This window comes from Leopardus geoffroyi, chromosome B3 (assembly GCF_018350155.1).
Source record: "Leopardus geoffroyi isolate Oge1 chromosome B3, O.geoffroyi_Oge1_pat1.0, whole genome shotgun sequence".
In the NCBI taxonomy this organism is placed as follows: Eukaryota; Metazoa; Chordata; class Mammalia; order Carnivora; family Felidae; genus Leopardus; species Leopardus geoffroyi.
In genome coordinates, this window is record NC_059337.1 from 47,651,926 (window position 1) to 47,670,730 (window position 18,805).

The 18,805-nt window shown below is 34.4% G+C and overlaps 1 protein-coding gene and 1 long non-coding RNA gene across 13 annotated transcripts in view; one reads left to right on the forward strand and one right to left on the reverse strand.

Moving 5' to 3' along the window:
* The window catches only part of TCF12 (transcription factor 12), a 382,310-nt gene that overhangs the window by 201,390 nt on the left and 162,115 nt on the right, over window positions 1-18,805 (reverse strand). The window contains exon 3 of one of the 12 annotated variants that reach the window (XM_045449628.1): window positions 10,021-10,082. The exons of the other annotated variants lie outside the window; for them this stretch is intronic. Coding sequence (XP_045305584.1) covers window positions 10,021-10,068 — 48 coding nt within the window. The 5' untranslated portion in view covers window positions 10,069-10,082. The remainder of the gene's footprint in view (window positions 1-10,020; window positions 10,083-18,805) is intronic. 12 annotated transcript variants of the gene reach the window in all.
* The window catches only part of LOC123582964, a 33,870-nt gene continuing 33,488 nt past the window's right edge, over window positions 18,424-18,805 (forward strand). Inside the window, exon 1 of the long non-coding RNA XR_006704674.1 lies at window positions 18,424-18,789. This is a non-coding gene — a long non-coding RNA (uncharacterized LOC123582964). The remainder of the gene's footprint in view (window positions 18,790-18,805) is intronic.

The following is an 18,805-nucleotide window of genomic DNA, read 5'->3' on the forward strand; positions in this document are numbered from 1 at the left end:
CTACATTAAATGAGTAGGTTAGTGAAAGAGTTCATCAAATTTTTCTTGGTTTTTGTAAAATTCCTCATTTTTAACTTTTAGAATTTTTAAATTTGACAAAGCACTAAAATTTGAGAAAGCTTCTAATTTTTTTTAGTTTAGGAAAGCATTTTAAAGTTATATTTGTAAACAGGACACATGTGCAGCTTTAGAATCACTGCTTCCCATCAATATGTTAATAATATTTCAAAGATGTATTTAACAAACTTTTCTCTTTTTGGTTAGCATTTATTGCTGACAACATCAATGGAATTAGACTCTAAATACATGATTTCTCCCATTTTCATGGTCCTTTTGTAACAGAAGACCCATCACTCATTTTTGCATGCTTGGCAGACTTTGTTTTACATATTAGTAAATGAAGCTATCTCCTTCTCCATCAGCTGCCTAACCCAGAAGGCCTCTGAATAACTCCAACATCCTGTTAAGGAATGACTCCTGGGGGAGTACTCACTTATCAGTTTGAGGAACACATAACAAGATTTGAATATGGGCAAATTAACTTTTTAAAATCACTAAAAGCAGGATTTTTGTGGCTATTCATGTGCCCAGATATCTTAGCTCACTCATATCACATATTTAACGAAATTAAGTGAATTCATTAAAAAAGAAGAAAAAAATTAATGTAACAAAAGTAGTTTCACCCTTCCTCTATTCTAAAAACCATGTACCCTAGAGGAAGTATGAGAAGTAGAATCTATTGTTCTGTCCATAAAGGGTTTTTGAATGCTTCTCAGGAGACACATCTCACTCCATGGCTATTCTATTATACAAAGATAGTATTCTTCATACAATATGATATTAAAACATAAACCAGCAACTGCATTTAGTAAACAACCACACAAATAGATATCTGATCCATTATCAGAGGGAAACTCCGCTCGGATGTGTGTATGTACATTCTACTTATCCAATTAAATGAAATTGGCAAGGCAAGATTAAGTGGTATTACTTTATTAGAATACTTTTGGCAGGGCACCCAGGTAGCTCTATCAGTTAAGTGCCCAACTCTTGATTTTGACTCAGATCATGGTCTCACAGTTGTGGGATTGAACCCAATGTCAGGCTCTGCACTGACAGCACGGAGCCTGCTTGGGATTCTCTTTTTCCTTGTCTCTGCCCCTCCCCTGTTCGTGCTCTCTCACAAAAATAAATAAATAAATAAATAAATAGATAGATAGATAGATAAATAAATAAATAACACTTTAAAGAAGAATACTAATATACACAATTAAAAGTAAAAATAACAAGAGTTACTTCTTTAAAGGTAAAATCATACTGTAAATGAGACATGCAGTCCAAACTGATACTGTTTTACTATATTTTCAGATACTTACAAAAATATGATACTAGTTAACTATATTTGCACATAATACAAACTTTTCAGATACTTAGAAAATCAGGAGACCAGAATTCCTTTGATAATCAACAGGAGTTCACAGTATTACCAGTCTTTTTTTTATAAACCTCCTAAGAGAGACTGGGAGATGTACCACTTAAATAATAAGACTAATAGTGGCACAAAATGAATTATCATCTACTTGATCAAATATGATGATTTTATTTATACAGCTATAACTGAACTTGATTTTCTTTTTTTTTTCCTGCTCTCTGCTTTAAGTTCTTATGTTTTCAGCGTATACTATCAATCTCTAACCTAGATGCCATGAAGTGTGTTTATCAACACTTCTGTGAGCTTCTCTTCTTTTGTCTTTCCTGCTCTTGGAAGACTTCCTTCTCATCTTCCTCTTCCCTACAGTCTATCTCTTTTACCTGTCTTTCATATCATTTTAATCTAGTTACTTACAAAATTAAAGAGATTAAACTGTGCATATGAAAGTATGACAATGCATATGCATACCTAAGTATTCCTGCCAATAGTTTATCAGACAATATGCTAGGTGCCTGGATACAAGAATGAATAAAAGTCTTTCACTTCAAGGAGTTCACAGTTTAGAAAAGACAAACAATACCTTTAATAAATTGAGTAATTTGCATGAGGCCTGGGCCTAAGGTGTGTCACAGTATAGCTTCCAAAGGGTTGAGAAGTATTCTCAGACTCCCTAATAATCTAATGGGCAAGATGGCATGACCAGTAACATTTTAAATGATGCTCAAGCCAGTGTGCCAACTTCCAAGTTAAACCTCCTGGGCTGACTAAGGATAGAAGATGGTAACATATATCAGCAAAACTTCAGATGAGAACATCAAAGCTGAATGAGCACTCTGAGGCAGGCAGAAGAAATAGCATTAAGATTTGCTAAAAATGCCCTAATGCATAATGAAACATGTTGATAACTAGAAAACAAAAATGTCAACAAACACACTCTGGTGGCTTCATGTTCATCACAGCTAACTTTTATTGCATGCATTCTATGTGCCACCATTGTGTTAAAGGCTTTCTTGTAGTATATCAATTAATTTAAACTATCTTTATATAGATATCATATTTTCCCTATCTCAAAAATGAGGAAATTTTGTCTTACAGAATTTAATTTTCTCAGAGTCTGAGAATGGTAGAGAACTGATTTAAACATGGGAACTATGACAGCAGATGACTTCATGTTAGTCACTAGATTTTTCATTTCCAGTACCAAGAAATCTGGCAACAAAGTATACACTTAAAAAGAGAATAATTTCCATTAGGCAAGCCATTTTCAAATTCTCAGAATCCTTTCAGTCTCAGGACCTGTTGTATAAAAATATTTTGTCTTAAAAAATATTGAGGGATGCCTGGGTGGCTCAGCCGGTTAAGCATCCGACTTTGGCTTAGGTCATGCTCCTGAGGTTTGTGAGTTTGAGCCCTATGTCAGGCTGTGTGCTGACAGCTCAGAGCCAGGAGCCTGCTTCAGATTCTGTGTCTCCCTCTCTCAGCCTGTCCTTCCCTCCCTCCCTTCCTCCCTCTCTCTCTCTCAAAAATAAATACACATTAGAAAAAATATTGAGAATCCCAAAAAATTTTTGTTTATGTTTGTTTATGTTTGTTTATCACTCAAGTGATATTTACTATATTAGAAACTAAACCTGAGAAATTAAATACACAAGAACTCAGGGCAAAGACATCAGCATATTATCAGGTACATTTGGAAACTCCACAGTACAAAGAATAAGACTGAAATGGCAAAGAGTATTTTCATAGTACAAAAATAGTTTTAACCTTGTAAACACTCTGAATAAAATAAAGGGCTCATTTCAAAGGAAAACGAAAAAGATTCAGAGAATTCAAGGGGCATGCCTAACATCACATAGCTACCTGATGGCAGTTATTTAATTTTATTAAAGAACAGATTTTTGTCTTCTGATTACAAAATATCAGTAGTCAAATATTTGGAGACAGTTGATAGTATGGAAAGGACTACACAATAGCAAATATAGTCAAAATTACAAGGATTTCTTGACTGAACCAGCTTTCAGTCTTCTGTAGAAAAATCTGATAGTGCAGTCTTCATTTCTCCATTCACTCTTAATTTGCTGCCCTAGGGTTTCCACTTATAAAGCAAATCCATGGCGCTTATCAGATCAGGTGAAATGAAAACTCCATTTCTACTTCTACTTCCAAACAGGATAGAATAACAGGGACCAGATTAACCCTCACACTTGAAACAATCAAAAAACTAAACAGCAGTTCTGAGACATTGCACATGGGCAGCGCAGGATACTGACCCCTGACAGGGGAAACAAACAAAGTGAATCCTAGGACTGCAGAGGGGGTTAGGGAAGAGGGGGATATCTCCACTCAGAACTCTATACCTAGCAAAAAAAAAAATAAAATAAATAAATAATAAAGAATATTTCAAAAATACAGAAAATGAAAAACTTCATCAGCACCAGACCCTCACAAGAGGAATGTTAAAAATGTTTCTGAATCGTAAGAAAAATAACACCACCTAAAAAATGGACCTACACAAAGAACTACTGCATGTTCTGTGATCACAATGAAATTAATTATCAATAATAAAAATATCAGTAGAGAATCCCCAAATATTTCAAAATTAAACAATACACTTGTAAGTAACCCATGAGTCAAAGAAGAAATTAATAGGAAAATTATGAAGTATTTTGAACTGAATGAAATGAAAACACAACATAGTAAAAACTGTAGGATGCAGGTAACACCAAAGTCAGAGGAAAATTTATAGCACTAAATATGTGTTAGAAAAGATAAAAGGCTTCAAATCAACAACCTTATCTTACACCTTAAGAAACTAGAAACAAAGAGCAAATTAAATTCAAAATAAAGGTAAGAATAATAGAAGTCAAACATATTGAAAACAGAAAAACAGAGAAAATCAGTGAAACAAAAAAACTAGTTCTTTGAGAATATCAGTAAAATAAGCCTCTAGCCATATTCATCAAAAAAAAAAAAAAAAAAAAAAAAAAAGAGGAATCAATTTACCCATATCAGGAATGAAGTAGGGATTCTAACTACAGATTCTACAAATATTGTGCCAGATAGACTCTAAGATGGTCTCTGTTTTCTAGTATTGACATCCCTAAATAAACAATTCCCCAGAAGTGTGAGCTGGCCTACTGATTTGCTTCTAACCAAAAAAATGTGGCAAAAGTGAGGTGATGTCATTTCTATGATTAGGCTCCACAATGTGTCTTCTATCTTGCTAGCAGACCTTCTCCCTTGCTATCTTCAATGAACTAAGCTGCCATAAGGCCCAGGTGGCAAGATACCTACGGAGGCAGTTTCAAGCCAAGAGCCAACAGGGAACTGTGACCTTCAGTTTAACAAATCGAAGAACTGAGCCTGCCAAAACACATATGAGCTTGGAAGCAGATTGTTCCCCAACAGGTCTTTCATATGGGACCCCAGTTCTGACCAATATCTTGCTTACAGCATTGTAAGCGACTGAACCAGAGGACCCAGCTAAGCTATGCCAAAATCGTCATAAATAGAAACTGAGACAATAAATGTGTGCTATGTTAAGCCACTAAATTTGTGGTACTTTGTGTATAGATCAAAAGATGACTAATACAAATATTTAAAAGATAACAAAGAAATATTATGAACAATTTTATGCCTATAAATTCAACTTAGATAAAGTAGACAAATGGACATATTTCTAAAATACACAAATAAAGCTCACTGAAGAAAAAATAAGTAACTTAAATAGTCCCTTTATTCATAAAATTGAAATTGCAATTAAAAATCATTGCCAAAAGAAAACTCTGGGCCCACATATCTTAACTACCAAATATTTAAGAAGAAATAATACCAATGCTACACAAATTCCTCCAAAAGATACCTGTCATTTTTGAGGCCAATATCATAATGATACCAAATTCTGACAAAGATAGTACAAGAAAAAAAAATCCTACAGATCAGTATTACTCAAATATAAAAATTCTTGGGGTGCCTGGGTGGCTTGGTGGTTAAGTGTCACTCTACGTTTTGGCTCAGGTCATGAGGTCATGGGATCAAGCCCCGCATTGGGCTCTGTGCTGACACCAAGCAGCCTGCTTGAGATTTTTCTCTCTCTCCCTCTCTCTCTGACCATCCCCTGTTCATGAGCTCTTTCTCTCAAAATAAATAAATAAACACTTACAAAGTATATAAAAATTCTTAACATTTTAGCAAACTGAATTCAGGAACATGTAAAAGGCATAATATATCATAGTGCAGTGCTATTTCTCTCAGGAATGCAAAGTTCATTAAGAATTTAAAACAGTAATTACTATAATTCCCAGAGTAACAATCAAGATATTCTCAACAAATGTGGAAAAAACACTCCATATAATCCAAAATCCATTTTTGACAAATACTCTCAAAATATATGGAATAGAAGGGAATGTCATCAATCTAACAGATCACATCAATGAAACTTATAGCTAACATCATACTTAATGGTGAAACACTGTTTACCCAACATCAAGGACAAAGCAAAGCTATCCACTCTATTTCTATTAAAAACTCGGGGCGCCTGGGTGGCGCAGTCGGTTAAGCATCCGACTTCAGCTCAGGTCACAATCTTGCGGTCCGTGAGTTCGAGCCCCGAGTCAGGCTCTGGGCTGATGGCTCAGAGCCTGGAGCCTGCTTCCGATTCTGTGTCTCCTTCTCTCTCTGCCCCTCCTCCCTTCATGCTCTGTCTCTCTCTGTCTCAAAAATAAATAAACGTTAAAAAAAAAATTTAAAAAAAAAAACTGTACCAGAAATCATAACCAATTCATTAAGAGGAATGAAATCCAGATTGGAAAGGAAAAAGTTACTCTCATTATTCATGGATGACATACTATCCAAATAGAAAATCCTCCAGCATGTACAAAAAAAGCTACCACAGCTAGTGAGTTTACCAAGATGCAGGATACAAGATCAATATACAAAAATGTACTGTAGTCTTATGCAAGATATGAACACCCAGAGATTGAAATAAAATTATAATGCCATTAAAAATTATGAAAGAGAAACTAAACAAAAGATGTGTAAAATGTGTTCACTGAAAACTATAACACATTACTTAAAGAAATTAAAGAACTAAAGAGAGAGAGATGCTATATTCATGGATCAGAAGACCCTACTTTGTTAAGGTATCAATTCTCCTTAAAATGATCTATAAATTCAACACAATCCCAATCAAAATCTCAGAAAAAAATTGTAGAAACTGATATACTGGTTTAAAAAATTTCAATTTATATGCAAACTGCCTAGGATTTATAAAACAATTTGGAAACAAATAACAAGATTGGAGGGCTTACAACACTACCTGATAGGAGGATTTATTTTAAAGGAACGGTAATCAAGATGGTACAGCATTGGTGTAAAGATTTTGAAAAATCAGTAGACCAGAACAGAGTTCAGAAATTGATTCTCACACACATGGTCAATTGACTTTAACAGAGATAACAAGAGAATTCAATGGGGGAAGATAATCTTTTCAACAAATGGTGGTACCAAAACTGGATAGCTTTATGCAAAAAAAAAAAAAAAAAAAAAAAAAAATCACTTTCAACCCTCACTTCACACCTTACACAAAATGAAGTCACAATGGGTCACAGCTCTAGATGAACGGTTGAACATACAAGTCATCTTATGTACTATTTCTTGAGACTATTAACTGGCAGTCAAACTTCATTCGTAAGTAATACAGAAAGATTCTACGGTGGGGAAAAAACTGTAAGAAGTATATTCTATTCCTTTCTTAAGGATTTATAACTTGCAATAATTTATTAAAAACTGAGAAATCTAACAACAAAGAAGTCCAATTTTGTTTAACCCAATAATACATAAATATATTGGACTGTGGAGCTCTGTTTTTACACATTTACTAATATCCTATTAAGCACAGTTTGAGAAACCATGATCTTGTTGAAAATTTTTGCTTTACATATTAGGAACTAATGTCCAGAATAAGTAACTCTTTTGACCAAGTATGCTTGTCTAATGGGAGAAGTCTCCAGGCTTAAGTCCTTTGTTCTTTGTATTTTACAACAGATTACCATTTTCAATTGATTTGCCCTAGAGGTTTCATAACCAAGTGTTGCTTCTATTTCTCTGCTTCTACTCTCCCTGGGCCATCATTATCATAACTTTTATCACTCAACAGTATTATGATATTTTTCAAGAGAATGAACACTCCTTTTGTCCAGATAATATGGACTGATCATTTTTGTTTTGCTTACCTAATTCCAGTGAGCAGAAAATTGTAAAATCTCAATAAATGCTGCATAAATGAAAGAACTAAGACAAAAAAGGATTCCATGTGAACAGCACAGAAAGAAGAGTTTAAGCCCAAAGAAGACTACAAAATTTCAAATTGGGAAGAAAGATACTAAAAGTGATCTAAGAGAGTAAGGTAAGGTTAGTGGGAAATCAAGAATAATATTTACAGAGCAAGAGCTCAGAAAACTATAAACTCAACGAGATGTAACAGTATCACCGATGCAGAGAAAATATTTGGTACAGAACAGTTGATACTTTCTTGCTAATCACTAAATAATTTACATTAAACACCAAGAAGAGGGTCTATCTACTTCATGCAAAAAAGTAGTACAATGACTGTGATATAAAACCACGTTAAAATAATTACTTCATTTGGTAGTATAAAGGATTAAGCATCAGTTCAATACACTGAAGCAAAGCACTCTAAGTTTGTTATTGTCAAAATAAAAATGTTATTAGAATATATGACAAAAGTATATCACAAAAGGAACTAACATCAATTGATCACGCTAAGCTTTTGATATAAATAAGCTCACTGAGGTCTCATTAACCATCCTGTGAAGTAGATACCCTTTCAAACAAATTTGAGGAACTGAAGAATCTACATTCTGTCAAATCTGGGTTGCCCAATTTTTCCCCCAATCATCTCTAAATAGCAAGATGTATAATGCAATAAATCTTTCCAATCATTTCAATATTGTGAACAATCTACTTTACTCATAAGAACCTCTTGTTGGTCATTTAAAACCTGCAACAAGTTCCTCATCTTGTTCAAGACATACTCCAGGAATTCAAAACTGCTGCCTAAGGAGCATCTGGGACTTGTAAAATTCCTACATGGTTTTGTATCAGAATGGATGTATAATTTTTTGTAAGACTGGATGTAAAAAGAGGAATTCTTATAGACTACTTAATAAATTCCAGATATTATGATTTATAAAATTTCCTGTATTTAATTTTCATGCACTTGTTACAAGATAAATCTCTTTGCAGATGAAAAATCCGAGGCTCAGATACGAAGTATCTTATCTTTTCCAAGGTCAAATATAGTGGTGAAACCAGAAAGCAAATTTACCTAATTTATTCTGTGGCTTATATTTTTTTTAAGTATAAAATGTAAATAATATTTCTATAAGAAATAATGACAGTACAATCATCTTAGAACTTCTAGAGTATCTTTCATTAAAGTCCTGGACAAGGAGAAATAACAACTGTTTTGGGGTCTCTTTTATACTTTGCCAACTTGATATGGTAGAAAGGGACAGTAATTTAGAGTCATGTTTAATATCTGGTAATTTATCCACCTTCTCTGAACTTCAATCTCCTCACTTCTGAAATGGACAGGATTTAAAATGTCTTCTTGAAAAGCTGATATAAAACTTAAAATAGGGAACATGTGAAAGGTTTTAAACAATGTTGTCATAAATGCTAGTTATGATTATTGCTATTAATAAAAATAGGCTGGGGTGCCTGGCTGGCTCAGTTGGTAGAGAGCACGACTCTTGATCTCAAGGTCCTGAGCCCAAGCCCACAGCCATTGGGTGTGGACTCAAAAAAAATTTTTTTTAAGATAGGCCCAGTAGACCTAGAAAGGGATTCAGCCAGAATCTATCCTCCATCCTGTTCTTACGAATAAGAAATATGTAAGTCTATAAAAAATAATTTTAAAAAGCTGCCAGAAGTAAAACCTCAACAATTTTATGAAAAGGGACATAAGAGATATTCAAAGATTAATGTTTTGACTTTCACTAAAGACTAAACAACGAGAAGATTTAAAAAAAAGAGAATTGTAAAGGATCGGTCCTGATAAAGATGCTATTTCATAAGCATGCAAAGTTAAGTGAAACTTACAGTGAGGTAAGAAACTGACAAAGGCTGGTTCCAAAGCTATGTGACAGCATCTGAATGGACACTGTCCCTGGAAGAATGGCTAAATTGAAAAAAAAACAAAAACAAAAACAAAACCCCAGAAGATCTGCCTAGCTTGAAATGGAAAAATAGACAACCTAACAGCTGTGTGATTTCTTTCATTTTAAATATCTGCTAGCAAGAGATTTAAAGGAGCTTGTATCATCCTAACCCAATTTTTTCCTTATCTAAGAACTAAGATTACAAGTTATAGGCAGGTTTGTATGTTTTGAATACAAAGAGTAACCAACAACACTTTCCCTCATGGGTTTATTTAAACCTAACTTTAAAATACACCCTTTTCTTACCCATAGTTTTTCTTCACATTCAGAACATTCAGAAGGAGCAGTTACATAACAAAACAGAGATTAATGGGAACATAGATGCAATATATAGAAAACACTTACTTTAATTCTCTGTCCCTCCTGTCTTGCTTTGCTATTTAACTGCTTCATCTCCTGTTTTGTACCTGAGATCAAGAGGCATAAAATACTATTTCAAAATTTGTGTGTCCTTTCTAATTATTGCATTTGAACTCGCAGAAGCTATAAAACCTACACCATTTTCCCCTTCAAAAATAAAAACATTAGCAAACCGTAAATAATCTAGAGAAAATATCTACTCTAAACAAGAAAAAGTAACACTAAACTTTATTACCCATCAAAGCTGTCAAAGGAGGACAATGAGTAAAAAGTATTTTATTCACACAGCTACATTTTTTCCATTTATAAGGGAAACTATTTATCAAAATCAAACAATCTGGTAGTTGTAGAACACAACCACAGCTAACTTGTCAAAGCCTGAATAAAACACATGGAGTTTAATTCAGGAGTCATCATTCTGCGGGGTGAGTTAATCTGTATGATTTTCGATCTTCCTCAGTCACCAAATGTGTCAGTTTTTTTTTTTTCTCCTTTGAGACATCTCTCCATTTTCAATTATTTTGTGATCTTGACCCTATCATCCTACTCTAAGTTTAATTTCATTGCAAATAGGTCTATGTAATAACATCTTACCCTATCATCCTAGTACTCTTTACTCTTTCACTTTGGATCCATTCCTCATACCACAATATACTGATCTTTATAAAACCCGTTGTGTCATTCCCTGCATAAAAATTTATTTTTAATTGGCTCTCTACTCCCCAAAGGATACACTACATTTCTTGAACAGAAAAGTTAGCTGCCTTACCACACTATTTACCTATGATTCCAAGATCATTTATTCTTTACTGAATTTTGTAATTTTGAGGTTTCTACACTTGTGGTCCCATCATTCCACATTTCTGGAAAGTTGTCTTCCTTCTAATCTTATTCATACAAATACTGTCTGTCCTATAATATCCTACTCAAACCCCTCCCTTTACTCTTTCCTGATGACCCAAAGTAATCTCTCCATCTCCTGTAATCCCACAGTAATCAGTGAAATTAACTTGATAATTAACTATTTGCTGCCTAATCCTACTTCACTGCTGCCTGAAAAGAGTTAAAGTTTCATAATTAACTCTTCAGATAAATATGACCTGTATTTCTAACCATAGCTCCTGAACTCTAAGATGAACTAAAAGATTATTCATTTTTAATGATGTATAAACTGAATGCATTCACAAATCTCAGCATCTTAAAAATGGGGACCAGAGTAAGAACAAGTTTCTTAAAAGCAGAGAGGCAACATCATTATCCTTATTTACAAGGGTAGCTCTCATGCCACTGTGCTCTACTGGGAGAAGAAAACTACAGGTTCTCTCCACCCCTAGATATTCCTAAGGCCTCTACTGTCAAATGTAAATGAACTATACCTTAGGCTCTCCCAGAACTGCAGCCAGTATAACCCTTCCTAGGGTAAGAATGACCTCTGTGAATTATATATAGATAGCACATGAGGGGAACTGAGGGTCTTATCTCCAACTTGTTATCCATCAAACCATATAGTGGCTGTTTGCCAAGCTCATCCACATGAATGAAAAGATACTGAATACCTGCTAAGAAGAGAGCACTAAGCAAAATTAAAGATCTCTTTAGCTGCATCAGGTGGGAATGGCCCAGGAGTAGCTAGACAGGTATCATTAAACTCATCCGGATAACCTTAAGGACTCATTTTAGTTTCCACAGAATCTGCAAGCTGTATGTCTATTTCAGTTGAATTTTTACTTTTTTTTGTTTCCCTTATCCAAAGTACCCAATCTACGGCTTTGAGTATGAGTCTTCGAAGACTAGAGCAACTCCTTAAAAGGCTACAGCAACTCTCATATACATTTTCTACCTGACCTGGATCATCAGGCTGCCATCCATGTGTATTGCTGACAAATGGTCTGAGAAATGACCACTGCTGGTGTTTTTTTAATAAAATGAACCTTCATTCTACCTCATTATAACAGGTACAGATGTCAGAGTATGTATTAAAATGAAAGATCTCAAAACATACTATTTATTTCTTAATTAGAAGTCTGAAATTATTTTGTGCTGAATCATAAACAGCTGCTAAACCTAGTATTTTAAAGCCAACTCATTACCACATAACTGTTTTTCCCTTTCTCCACGAATAGGCTTAAGTCCGGAACTTTACCAAGGTAGTTATTATTAGTACCACCTCCCTCTATCAATGGGCAAAGGAAAATGGAAAAAGAAAAAAAGTTTGAGGCAAAGAGAAATAATTTGCCCAGAGTCATACAACTAGGAAGAAGAAGCACCAGAAATAGAACCCACACAACTTGATTTCAATGTTCAAGCACTTAAATTCTATGCTAGTCTACCTCACAATATACTACGCTGGTAGCAAACTTTCTTTTTTGTTCTATCATGTCCCGTGTCTTCTTTTGAAATATCAATTATAGATCCTCTTTTCACGTTTCTCCTCTCTTCTCCCCTTCATTTGGTGTATGGCAAAAAATTTAAGACAGTTAGTTCTTTTTTGACTTGGGAAACATTAAGGTAAGGGAGTTAAAAGGTAATTGTATAATATTTGGTATATCTGAGTTCTAGGCCAGAGTCTATCATTAACCAGGCAAACTGTCTAGCCAAATCTTGTGTGTATTTTGAATCAACAGCACATATCTCAACCTGGCCAAATCTCAAACTCTCTTAGTTTCCTCATCTATGAAATAAAAGGAATAGATAGAAATAGCTAGCACACTTTCTAGTTTTGAAATTCTACGATGCTGCAAAATGGGAAGGAAAGGAAGAGCAATATAGACACAACTGTTTCACTCTGCAAACCATATTTATAAAGAGAAGGGAAAACCACGGTAGAAATTTAGCAATTGGGAAAAATAAGCACTCGAACTCTATGCAATTGAATATTGCTTCTCTCCCCCCAAATTACTACCACAATAGATTATACAGTACCTGAAAAATGCACAAAATTAAAATGCCAACTGCTGGTCACTGCTGGTACTTATAAACATAATTACTATTAGCGGTTACCTACCACTGATCTCTTTTTTTTTTCATTTACTTATTTATTAATTTACATCTAAGATAGTTAGCATATTGCTATAATGGCTTCAGGAGTAGATTCAGGGATTCATCCCCTATGTATCACACCCAGTGCTCATCCCAACAAGTGTCTTCCCTAATGCCCCTTACTCATTTAGCCCATCCCCCTTCCCACAACGCCTCCAGCAACCCTCAGTTTGTTCTCTGTACTTAAGAGTCTCTTCTGTTTTGTCCTCCTCCTTGTTTTTGTATTATTTTTGCTTCCCTTCCCTTATGTTCATCTGTTTTGTATCTTAAATTCCTCATATGAGTGAAGGCATCTGATATTTGTCTTTCTCTGACTGGCTAATTTTGCTTAACATTAATACCTTCTAGTTCCATCCATGTAGTTGCAAACGGCAAGATTTCATTCTTTTCTGATTGTCAAGTAATACTCCATTGTATGTATGTGTGTGTGTGTGTGTATATACATATATATACACACATATATATACATACACACATCTCCTTTATCCATTCATCTGTCAATGGACATCTGGGCTCTTTCCATACTTTGGCTATTGTTGATAGCGCTGCTATAAAACATTGGGGTGCATGTGCATCTTTGAAACAGCACAACTGTATCCTTTGGATAAATACCTAGTAATGAAATTGCTGGGTTGTAAGGTAGTTCTATTTTTAATTTTTGGGGGAATCTCCATACTGTTTTCCAGAGTGCCTGCACCAGCTTGCATTCCCACCAGCAGTGCAAAGGATGATATCTTTTACTTTTTAAACTGAGGAATGAAAAACTCTGTATTTTAGGAAATACTGTCAGCAAGAAGACTTCTCCCCTTTCCTGTGAGCCCTGTCATAACTCCAGGGTGCAAACCCCAATGATACCTCAGTACTTAACGCTTGGCCTAAGTTGGGTAACAGAGCTACAAGGGCAGGAAAACCAAGATGACAGGGGCCCCTTGGAATTTTCATCAACTAAAATGATCACACAACATTTTAGAAATGGAATTTGTACATCAGGAAATATGACCATGAAAATAAACATGAAATATTAGATATTTGGAGATAATAATGATGATAATTATAGTAGTAGCAGCTCTCATTTATTGAATAAATAAATGAAATGAAATACTTCATAGCTATTATCAGGTTTCATCTTTACTCAAACCCTACAAGGTATGTGTAAAATTATCATAATTTTAGAGATGAGAACTCTGAGGCTCAAAATGACTTGGTAACTTATCCAAGGTCACAGAATACAATTCTCCAGAGTCGGTGATCTTAAATGCTTTACTAAGTAGTATCATCAATCAGGATAATACTTTGTAAGCATAGGAGAGAGGAGGCCTATTTACCATTAATACCACCACCATCGACTTTGAGATTCACCACCATAAATCAACTTTGATTCTTTTCTCCTCGATCTCCAAACACAATTAATCTAGTAAATCTAAGAATTCTTCCCCAATCTTCCCCAAGTATTCAGCAAATACTTATAGAAATCCATGATGTAAAAAGCATTATACCGGACAGAGTAAAACTTTTATATCTAAGTTTGTCACAAGACTTCTCCTTTCCCAAAGAAACAGATAACTGAAGCGGAAAGGAAATTGATTTTATGTGTTTTACAAATCTAAAGGAAGTATATTAAGCATGACAGAATCAGCAAGTAATTCTTATTCATTACACTTAGAATGCAGCACATCTGCAAATGTATTCATTCATTTAAATTATTACATATAGATCTAGTTAATAAATTCTGATATACATAGTATTAAACTCAACACTTACATAGCAGTCACTATGTACCAGACACTGATCTAACCACTTTATATAGATTTATCTAATTTAACCATAGTTTTACATACATTTAATCCTTATGACAGCCTTATAAAGTAATTATCCCCAATTCACCGACGAGTAAACTGAGGTAAAGTGAATTTAAGTAAGTTGTCCAGAATCATACAGGTAGTAAGTGGCAGAGCTGGGATTCATATCCAGGTACTCTGGCTCCAGAGTCTGTGCTCTTGACCACTGCCTTCTAAAGAGGAGGGGGAAAAATCTAAAACTAGAATAAATCATTAACATGGTGGTAAATAACAAAAATCATGGTATTCTCTGGCTTTTATACCTGCTGCAATGTCAAATACAGATAACATTTGTTTGTAGGAAAGGATAAAAACTAAGGGAGGGCGGGGAAAAAACTCATTAACTATACCTCTTGCCCAGATCTAAACTATCTGAGATCTTAATCACTCCTTTCAATCTCTGGTGCCTTAACCTCGATCACCACTTTTCACATATTTCTGAAAATGAAAGTGTTATTCACATCATGATGATGCTTTTATCTGTTCAGTTGTGTGTTTTGTTCTGCAGAGGTGAGCAGGTCAACAATGCAGAAACCAGGACTAACAAAAGTGAAGAGGTTTGAAGTACATGCCACAAATGCTCTTACTTCCTTATGAGTGTCTCAGACATGTGTCATCTTCACATTTCCTAAGAATACTGACCATGTCTACCATTTCTTCTATAACCACTAATAGGTACATGCATTTATTTTTGTCTCTACCTAATAAAAATACTCTATTGAATGATGTGCTACGGCAGGTTCTGATAACCATAAACTTGGTAAATCACCTATATGTTGTGAGGCTACTTTTCTTGTGGGTTTGGGAAAAATGGGCAGACAGGAGCTCTGCTGGCTTTTCCTACTTCAGAAAGAACATGTATAACACTAAGTACACTTTTGAGAAGTTTGTGGCATGTGGCAAGTGAGCTCTGGTAGAGCTCACTTAGGCATCAAGGTTACTAGAGCAAAATGCCATCTTCGTTAGATTTAAAGTAAGTACCTATAAGGCAAAAAGTGTACAAAGCAAATATTCCCCTTAAAAAGGTGTTAAATAGATGCTAAGTTCAACCTATGTGATTTTGTGTAGTCAATCTTGTATGGTAAAATGCATAGTTATGATACATGAGTAGAGAACTATTAACAGAGTTCATGTACCAAATATGTTTTTACAGTAATGCAAAACATGATTATCTCTCCCTTATAGTTTTAGTGGAGGCATGGAGGATGGAGAACTCAGCTCAATCCAACTAAACTATAAGCATATGCTTTATGACTCCACCAAACCACTCATTCTGCAGTTTTTACATACTTTTTATTGTAGCCTACTATGTTTCAAGCTTTACAAAAAGTAAAATAAATTTTTTTCCTATCAGTATTGTAAAATCAAATTATTTTTTAAATGATACAACCTGCTGTGATGGAAATGTATTATTTATACAATATGGCAAAGTCTAAATACATTTCACTGGCAGAATTTCTACAAAATACTTGCAAATTTCATTAAAGTTTAAATTGACTTGTTAATGATTTTACAAAGTATCAAAATTGGTTTTTAGCCAATATCAGTATTTACTTCTGAATTTAAAAAAACTCAACAGACTATGATACTCAGTGGAATACAGTATTTTGGTAAACTGAGACTCTTATTAACGAAATTATATCTATATTTATGATTATGAAAAAAATAGTCAACTTGGTAGATGGGGTTTAATGATAAAACCCAAAAAGTTCATAAACTTCCTATTAAAAGTGTATTGAAGACAGCTTCTAAGATAACCATAAATGTCTTTCCTTGGTGAAAAGATTTCAGGAGAGAATTAAATTGTTCAAAATTATAAATAAAACATAACTTAACTAGATAAACCATTTTAGGTTCAAAATCATGACCAGGATAGAAGAAGCAAAGTTAGTGGAAGAATGGATTTCAATGAGAACAAAAATAAAGGGTAATATATATATATAAAGGATATATATATAATATATATATATAATATATATACTTATATATATAGTATATATAGATACATATATGCTATCTATATAGCACATATATATCTATTTATACTATATATATATATATATATATATATATATATGGTTGCATGGTAGATTGGGAATATTTAAATATTAATCTTGGGTTTTTAAACAGAAAACTAATTTACTATAAAATCAATTTAACTTTGCAATGCACACAATATACATTCAACATAGCATAGCAAATAGCAAAAAGAAAAGTAAGAGTAACTTTGAAGTCCATCTCTAGAGGCAAACTTAATTTCACGATCATGAAATATGTGAAACTTTGGATGTACTATTATGTTCTCTTCTCCTAGAATCTTATTTAGTACTCAAGTACAACAAAATTGAAAGTCTAAAAGGAAAGTACACATAAGGTACAAAGGCACCATTTAATACATTTTAAGAAATAAGTTATCACACAGTAACTCAAGCCTTTGAAAGAAAATAATCCAATAAATAGGATTTTGTTCTCCACTATATAAAATCCATACTTCACAATCTAAACAGGAAACCTACCTTTCCTACTCACAATGGTATTTAAAGAATCAAAAACTTCTAAAGGTAGAAGAATATTTGGACAATCAGTTTAACTAGCCCCAAGTTGTTAAAATAAGGTGCCCAAGGATTACACAGGAGAGAGGATAGTAAATCCAAGTCTTGTGATACCCACAACAGTACTCTTTACACTACAACCCAGCTTTCTCATCACAGATTCCCAAAAGGGAAACACTAAAACCATGTTTAATTGTCTCTTCAATAATTATTCTTAATTCTCCGTGACTATCCTATTTTTTCCCAAAGTATTTAAAATAAATTAAACATAGGCTACAGCCAAATATAATAGCAAACCACATATTTTAACTCAACATTAAAAAAAAATTTTGTTAATGTTTATGTATTTTTGAGAGACAGAGAGAGACACAGCATGAGCAAGGGAGGGGCAGAGAGGGAAACAGATTCCGAGGCAGGCTCCAGACTCTGAGCTGTCAGCACAGAGCCTGACGCAGGGCTCAAACCCATGGACCAAGAGATCACGACCTGAGCTGAAATCTGATGCTTAGCTGACTGAGCTACCCAGGCACCCCTAATTCAGCATTTTTTTAATGCAAAATGACATAACCCATATGGAGATTATGGACTCCAATCACATACTGTTTCCTTCCACTTATGCCAATATGCTTCTAGGGTTAAATATCCATAAATTTTATGCTTGTCTATCTTCTAATGGTTAATTCTAAGAGAAGTAAATAGTTCATTATTTATTCAAACTATGACATTTTGGTTTTTTTTCAACGTTTATTTTATTTTTTGGGACAGAGAGAGACAGAGCATGAACGGGGGAGGGGCAGAGAGAGAGGGAGACACAGAATCGGAAACAGGCTCCAGGCTCTGAGCCATCAGCCCAGAGCCTGACGCGGGGCTCGAACTCACGGCCGCGAGATCGTGACCTGGCTGAAGTCGGACGCTTAACCGACTGCGCCACCCAGGCGCCCCCAAACTATGACATTTTGGAAAAGGTAGCTCTTAACCTCAGCAATTTACTGCAGAGTCTGGAAACACAATTTAATTTTACTGCCAGCTCTTTGGTCTAATTTTTAATCTTTCAGTCTCATTATTTTAAAGTTTTGGGGGATTTATTTGTTTACTGCTAAAAAGAGGCTCTAATCTTATGACCTCACTATGTGTAGAATGTTAGCTTGGTCCTATTTTCTCTTAACTGCCAACCGAGAAATGTCATCTGTTATGTGTGTTTTGATATGCTTCCAAGAGACAGAGCTATAGAGTCCCAGATATAAACAGCTGATGACTACTGGAACAAGAACGGGAGAGGGAAGACGGGAAACTGATACTCTGAAAGTCAGTGCCATCTCTCAAAGGTAATACATGAAGAAA